General features: G+C 36.1%; 1 protein-coding gene across 1 annotated transcript in view; it reads right to left on the reverse strand.

The window, feature by feature from the left end:
- Positions 1–266: 266 nt before the first annotated feature.
- The window catches only part of LOC106104080, a 22,171-nt gene continuing 14,390 nt past the window's right edge, over positions 267–8,047 (reverse strand). Inside the window, exons 3-14 of the mRNA XM_013284022.1 lie at positions 6,664–6,800; positions 6,105–6,396; positions 5,305–5,894; positions 4,084–4,439; positions 3,489–3,722; positions 2,971–3,159; positions 2,529–2,735; positions 2,092–2,302; positions 1,334–1,564; positions 1,025–1,209; positions 702–924; positions 267–560 (exon numbers count right to left, since the gene is read on the reverse strand). Of these exons, the coding sequence (XP_013139476.1) occupies positions 453–560; positions 702–924; positions 1,025–1,209; positions 1,334–1,564; positions 2,092–2,302; positions 2,529–2,735; positions 2,971–3,159; positions 3,489–3,722; positions 4,084–4,439; positions 5,305–5,894; positions 6,105–6,396; positions 6,664–6,800 (2,963 nt within the window). The 3' untranslated portion in view covers positions 267–452. The remainder of the gene's footprint in view (positions 561–701; positions 925–1,024; positions 1,210–1,333; positions 1,565–2,091; positions 2,303–2,528; positions 2,736–2,970; positions 3,160–3,488; positions 3,723–4,083; positions 4,440–5,304; positions 5,895–6,104; positions 6,397–6,663; positions 6,801–8,047) is intronic.

Genomic DNA, 8,047 nt, shown 5'->3' on the forward strand with positions numbered 1-8,047 from the left:
TACTGTAATTTCCGTGTATTTAAATACATGATCTCTGGATAATTTTAATTTAACGTTGAAACATTTTCGAATGTTAATCGGAATCAATCATTATGTCTAATAAAATAACCGCCACGAATCTTTGTGATACCGAAGTTAGCAATAAATAACCCCGCAGTTCCTCGAAATTCTATTTCCGTGCAAAAACCATTCAATATTTTTAAAGCTAACTTCAGATCCACAAACATTTGAGACGTGACATCAGATGTAATCATTGAACTTGTCAGCATTTAGCTTCTAATACATATTATAATTAATATTAATATTATCAACAATTTTCATATTCCAACATTAAAATTCTCTTATTTAGTGAAGAGAAAACAATAATAGATATGTTGAGACTCCGCGGGAGAAGCCAGTCAAACTGTTGTGACTCTGTCGACTTCTACGTAACGCACGGAGTCTTCGCTTGGTCAGCAAATCACTTCCTTCTCTTCAAATATTGCCGTATCTGATGACAGACTCTTGAGACGATGCTGCAGAGCTGATCGTCTACGGCGGCAGGAACGAGCTGCCGCTATCTATGTATGGAATTAAATAAGAACGATAAATATCAAAGTTGACTAAGGAGTCATGGAGAAGGCGTTTAGAATGAGGTTGTTAAATATGAGATTTTTGTATGATGGTTAATCACAAAAGATTAAATGAATTTCAAAACTTACCACAGCAATCACAGTAAGGATAGTAAGCGCAAGCATCGCTGCAGCATAATGTGCGGGAACTCGGAGCAGCGCCGAACACTCAGAAAGGCGTTCGTCCTCGCCCTGAGGACACTGCACCACACCGTCACACCAAAGCGCTGGAGCGATGCACGCGTCCAGCGATGCGCATTTATACTGGCACTCGCCAGATAATGCAAAAACACCACCACGTTGACTGGCATGTCTAAAACAAATGAATAATTGAAAACCAATCAAATACCCCAAAACCAAGACATTATGTGGAACTTCGCATAATCGTAGTCGTCATAAAAGTATGATTATACCTTCTAGAAAGTTCCAACCACGTGATATAATACGATCCACTTTCTTCTGCTAATAACTCAACAGATAAAGATCGTGGCCAGTCCAAATCAAAATGATCAGGTGATGGAGGAGGTGCCAAAACATGACGCGCTAGTGGTTCCACTTCCTTTGACCAACCATCCGAAAAAATTTCCACCGTATCATCCTACAATGTTTGATGAAAATTGAAAATAAGAATTTTTATTTTATTATAATTACTGCCGCGTTCAAATTGGTCAACAATTAACCAACTCTGAGTACGGCAAGTAATCAACAAAAAATTATATTACCGGATCCTGAGGGGGATTAGGGCAGATAAATATAGGTGACAATCCTCCAGCATACACCGCTATACGATTTGGTGTTCTGCACAAGTGTCTCAAATCTGGTGCAACCGTTATATTGTTCAGTAAGGTGAAGTTATCCAGTTCAGGTTCCTTTATAATGTTCCCTCTGATTTGTAGATACAGATATCTACCGGGCGATGGATCTATCAGCCAAGGACGATGTTCACATCGATCCTGTTGGAAAATAGACTACAATTAATAACTAAGGACTAATTATTAACTAAGGATTACTTACTTAACTAAGGGTATTTTATGTTGTATTTTGCTATGTTTTTTTTTAAGAATTGGGAGTAAAATCAAAAATCTTAATTTCACAAGAAAGTTTAAAATTCAAATAACATTTTATGAGAGAAAATTTTTACAGCGAACAGTAAAAGAGTGGAACGATTTGCAGCGAAATGTACGTAATAAAATGGCTTCTGAGTAAATAGCCATTTTCCTTGAATAGTTTGCATTATCTTCAATCAAATCGAACAAGGAATGGGTGACTTTATAGAAGTACTACTTCAGCTCGTTCTAGAAATACGGATATAGAAACTCAATATAAAGGCAATTTTATACGACACGAATACAAATATGAAGGCACCTTTACAATAGAAAGCATGTGTACATTTCATATGTACATTCTTCACTAGCTTTCTATGTCTATACGAGTATATGGCGGCAATTCCCTAAATGTCACGTAATATCAACATACTAACCAATTCTGTATTTGGCGAAGACATCAACCTTAATTCTCCGCTAGCGCCAAAAGCCCGATGCGTGTTCTCGCATAATATTTCCTGACGAACAAACTCGACAGTCGCCTCGAAACCAAACGATCGGAAATCATCCGTGGCAGTCATATTTACCACGTCGAATTTTAACTCCGCTACAGTCGTCTTTGATATAAATTCATAATCACCAACGTCGCTACAAACCAAATTAGATTTCATATTACCTATTATAGAACAAATGAATCGGTTTATATTCATTTTTACTTCTAAGAAAAGAACTTAAGTAACTGATAAAGGAAAAGATAATCTTTACAATCTCAAACAGACCTTATTCAGATCGAATTATTTCATATTGTTATTAAATTCGTCACGAAAAGAAATTAGATTTTTTTTATTGAATGAGAAAATAAATACTAAATTACCTGCACAAGCAGTCTCTAGGCACTCTCGGTCCGTTATCTCGCCAAGGTCTCTCGAACACCCTGAGGGCGGCGGTGGGGTCACCCCCGCAGCGGTACCAGGGCGAGTGCGCCGAGTGCACCGACCTGCACAGCCTGCCCCCGCTCCTTATGCCCCACACGCGCAGCCTTATCACCTCACCGACATTTGCTTCGAATCGGTACGTACAGCTAAGGAACACGTAATTTATTCTACCTCGTTGTAATGACATTTCAGTAACATCATTATCATCTTATTGTATAAACATTCATCAGAACAGTGTTAACGAAATAAATGATAGTCTAAAATTTAGGCATTACGACGTCAACACTATACCTTGGAATTTTTTGCAAGAAGATCGTTTGTATCGTGATCAGTGCTGTACGACAACTAATATAAAAAGGGATATAACAAATTGTACTGTACCTTATATTGCGCTTTCCACCTCGTCCGTACAAAAACACGTCCCTGGGGGAAGAGAAGCTAACGGGCGGGTCGGGCGGTGCTTCGGGAAATGAACGCGACGAGAAACGTCTCGAACATGGCCCTTGACCCCACGGCTCACCGTCTTGATGCAAATCGACAAACTCGTACAAAGCCTTGAAGAATACGGGTCTGGAAGTAGCATGAATACATGTTTCTCAAAGGATTTTATACTTTATTCTAGGTAAATAAGATATACAAGCTACAAAGACGAACACATTTGTGGTAAGCTATCAGTCTTTTTTATACGATATTGTGTCTGAATATATTTTCAGACAAGGCGAAAAAATGTGTTACTTTAAGAGTAAAAAATAATAAAAATATCCAATGAAGTATATAAATGAATTTGTTTTTAGCAGAATGAAAACATTAGTAAGATTATATTTTGATACACTAAAAACGTAGTTTAAAACTAATAAAGTGACAGACTAGTAATGTTCATGGTAACGACATCGACTTACTTCAGAGCGGTCCCCTGAGTCAGCTTCAATTCTAAAGTTAAAGAGTCCCCCTTGGAGAGGAAACTTTCTGTACGAGTGCAGGCTCTAGATTTACGTAATAAAGCATGTTCACACGTGCGAGGTGCGCGCTCGCGGCAGAATCGCGCGATCAGTGTGGCATTGGTCGGAGGACGGCCGACAATAACCGATTGCGGTGAAGTCGCTCTTGACATCTGCACTGAACGCTCTCTATCACTGAAACAAGTACAATCCTTGTATGTTGGCTTTACTTGAAACACATTTTGCATCATAATTAGCACTCCAGGTACGTATTATAACTACGTCATCATCATCATCAAAATCAGCCTTTGTCTGGCCACAGCTGAACATAAGGGATATCTTCGTACTAACATAATATTAGAAATCATAAGTTCACTTGTTATTGCAAAAAATTTATTTTCATTTGTTAAATTGAATAAATCTGGATCAAAAATTATATAACCCAAAGAGAAACCAAAATAGTCAGATAATAAATTCAGTTTATCCATTTGGGAGTCATAAATAAATGTAAGCTTAACCATAAACCGCTTGAAAATTCGAGCCAATAAAAACTCACCAGAATATATCACTGCAGCCTGGCGATATTCGCATTGGACCGTCCCATATATTCAAATGGCTACCGCAATACTCATCCTCAGGCAAGTTCGGATTCAACGCGTTCGTTACATAAAACTTTAACACGGAGAACCAAACGCGGAATCTTGGCGCTGAGAATGATGGCCGTCTGTAGATAATGTTCCGACCAGACGGTCCTGAAGTGTCGATCCCTTGCATATGGTAGAGACAGGTTGTGTTAGGAGGGAGGGAGTGCTGAGGATGTTCTAACACACCTTTCCCAGTCCCCCTAATCCAGAATTCGCATGCTCTTTTGTTCTTCGCATAAGTAGGTGATTGTTGATCTACGAATCTAACCTAGAATTAAATCCAGATTTTAAACTGTTTTTCAATACTCTTATTGTACCTTTGTACTTTAACTTTATTAATTAAATTGCTACTGTGCATATTATTTAACAATAGAAAAGCAATACTCATTTCATAGAAAATTACACAAGTAGGTTAGGATGACAGTTCGCTATTGCTGTGACCCGTTTTAAAGTCAGCGACATCGTTCCCACTTTTTACCAGGAAATGGGAAAGAATTTGTGTTTAAAAACAGAGAAATTCAGGCCTTGCCACTTTTCCTGTGCAGTATTTCTCGTATGTCGGTACTCGTGCGTCGGTTTATTGGAATGTTCGTTAGCAAATTGTGACAGTTCGTTAAAAATGTGTGCTACGTTGATAACCTCTTTAGTTTTATTCTGCATTTTTTTGTTAAATAAACAATTGTTCATACTTCCAAAGCTTGAATAAGTATGTCAATATTCTAATTTTTACTTTACTTACTTAACAACAAATTAACAAGAGTTGTTTATAAATCTCCTAAGTAAATAAAAGGCTTGATGTTATATGCTGACCCGGATAATACAAGGTCATGATTATCTGGCTAATTGAGATTCAATGATACGTAAGTGAAGTCGTAGGAATTAACTAGTAAAATATAATTCAATAATACATTCCCTTGGGCGACTTTTTAATTAAATAGGCAGTACTAGTTTAAACAATAAATATTTTTTAAAAGAAAATGTTTTCTAACAATGTCTCCGTGATTAGGAAGCAAAGTTTATTTATAGAGTCTATATATGGACATTTCTAACGATTAAAACATGGTTACTTACTGCAAAGTTATCGATATTAGAAAAAAAATTTAGTAAAACAAATAATGAAATGTGTAAGTCACCTCGACTTCCAACTGGAATCCATGAAGCGATTGTAACGTCGCCGGTTGTAAAAACGTTCCAAAAGGCGAAGTCGTAAATTCCACAAGCAATTCGGGTCCGCTCGATATCGCCTCGGGGACTGCCACCCCGCCGCCGCAGAATCTTAGAATAACTGGGTCTCTTGTCGTGTAACCATCATAAACGGTTACATAGTCCTGAACTTCATCACATTGTTGCCAGAATTTTAGTTCCCTACCATTGTTCCCTCTTTCTTGCTGAGCTGTAGCGTACAATGCTTTCTGACTTCTGATAGATACTAGCTGACCATTCGGTTGTTTGACTATAATCAATGCGTGTTTTCCTTGAGGTACTTCATGCTGTCGCACCGCATAGTAACATGTCAAATTCCTCGGATACACTCCTGGATAATTGGGGGACTGCAATCTACACTTTTTACGATCGCAGTCGCTGAATATCCTCGAGCAATAAGTCCCAGATATTAAATCTCCGAGGTAATATTCCAAGTTCCTCGGCCTAGCGACGTTTATTTCATCGTTACGTGATATGTTTAATGTAGGGGGTAACGGTCTGAGTTTGAAAAATGGCCGCTCTGAAAATAATAAGGATTTAAGTGTTGGGACAAAAATTATTACGTAATACAAAGCTTTTAATGTATCAAAAATATTAGCAACGATGACTTTAATGATACCGTAGTAATTGGACTAGAATCAGGACTATTTTTTTAAGTATTTTAGATTAAATAAAGGAAAAAAAGAAAAAACTAAATATTTAAAACCTTAAACAATATACAAACATTTACCAGAGGGCGGTGATCCTCCATATCTCACAGTAGCATATTCCTTTCTTAGCACTTTATACGCCATACGAAAGTCAAAGTTATAATTATTCTGTTCCTTTGATAGATGTAATAATCTTATAATTAGAGTTATAGACTTCGTCTCGCTGTAGTATATAGAGGGTCCCCAAGATGTGCCACACCATGAACCGCCAACTTGTGGTCTACTGGCCTCTTGGATTTGCATGTAGCCGTCAGGACAGCCATCTTCAGTAAAAGATGTGAAGCGACCGAGTGTAAAACTATCGAATAAAACCTGATAAGAAAACTTGCTATTAATATCATGAAAGAGAAATAGTTAAAATATTGATAAATCTCTAAATCTTCGTAGATTTTAAACGGTTTTCGGTGGTTTTAAAAAATTACAGAATTGAATCTAAAATAAAGCCTACGTCATAGATTATCCAAAAATCAATTCACTATATTATGGTGTTCATAGTTTTAAATTCAGAGTAAAATACCCATAGTATCTCGTAAACAAGAAATGTTTAGAACTAAAAATCCATCCTGAAACAAGTCTTACCTGCACTAAATCCCCATGTACACCGCCAGCAGCTGTGATTGTCAACAGACATACATACGGAACCAAATCTTCTCGAGGTCTGTGTAGTTCCAGTTCGTATGTTCTGCCAATATCACCATAGTATGTTCTGTTACAACCTGACACCAAAGAAAAACAAATTTTAAGTTGAACTAACTAACCTTTGACATCGTAAATGTTATTGTTACTTTACTAATAACCAACAAGTAGTAAGTAGCTAGAATAAATTTAATAATCTAAAATAAAACCTTAAATTATGATTAAAATATTCATAAATTGTTTTATACTACCGGTAACGGAAATTTGATTAACATTTTTCCAAAATAAATGCAAAATAGACGGTAGCAAATCTTTAACGATTACTGTCTCACAAAGGCTTTTGAAAGGGGCATTACTGTCGTGTTTGTGTAACATAACCAACATGCTCCACGCGACGTAAAGATGAATATCCTGGATCCAGTTTTCAAGAGCTCTTTATATAATGGAAGGCTGTGCTCACGCCGGCGCAGCCCTTCACTGCGGTACAGGACCGCTTTGTGCTATATTCAAAGCGTAAATCGCAATTTAGACCCTTTTTTAATTCATCGGTCAAATACATGACACTTTAAAAGCAGAAAAACTGACAAACCTTAATTTCATAGCAATTATTTCTATATTTAAACACGGTTGACATACAATACTGAAGACTGTTTACTCTAAAAATTCCAATACACTAAATATTAGGCGATTAACCTTGTACGATTAAGCAACTAAAACATTAATGAACTAGCTATTGCTCGCGACTTCGCCCCCGAGGCTAAATGTTTAATTTAAAGAATACTAAACATTTAGCCTATGTTATTTATTAATAACGTAGCTTTTTATTGGTGAAAGAATTTTTGAAATCGGCTCAATACTCTTTGAGTTATTTCAATACATACAAAAATACAAATCTTTCCTCGTTATAATATTAGTATAGATGAAAGCAAAAAAGACATGTTTAAAAAAATATGATATGTTTGAATTTTCGTAAAATTTACAGTTAAAAATGCTTTTTTCTATTCTAACGAATGAATTAAATGTTTTAAAACGGTTTCGTATAAATATAAAACATAAAACCTTTGAGCACAAAGGCTTTGTTTCTTCATTACAATGCGCACCACTAAGGTGGATTTTTGTTAACCTAAATATGTTTTTAAACAATGGTTACAAACAGAATAATTTAAAAAAATATACAGATATTTCAATAACATTAATCTTAAGTTGCTTGCTTTGATTAAAGTAGAGTAACACATAAGCTATTTTTTTGACCGACTTCCCAAAAGAAGGAGGTACTCAATTCGTCTGTATGTTTTTTTTTTTTTTTTTTTTTTTTTTTTTTTTTTTT

The sequence above is a fragment of the Papilio polytes genome, unplaced genomic scaffold, assembly GCF_000836215.1.
Source record: "Papilio polytes unplaced genomic scaffold, Ppol_1.0 DF824270.1, whole genome shotgun sequence".
Lineage (NCBI taxonomy): Eukaryota > Metazoa > Arthropoda > Insecta > Lepidoptera > Papilionidae > Papilio > Papilio polytes.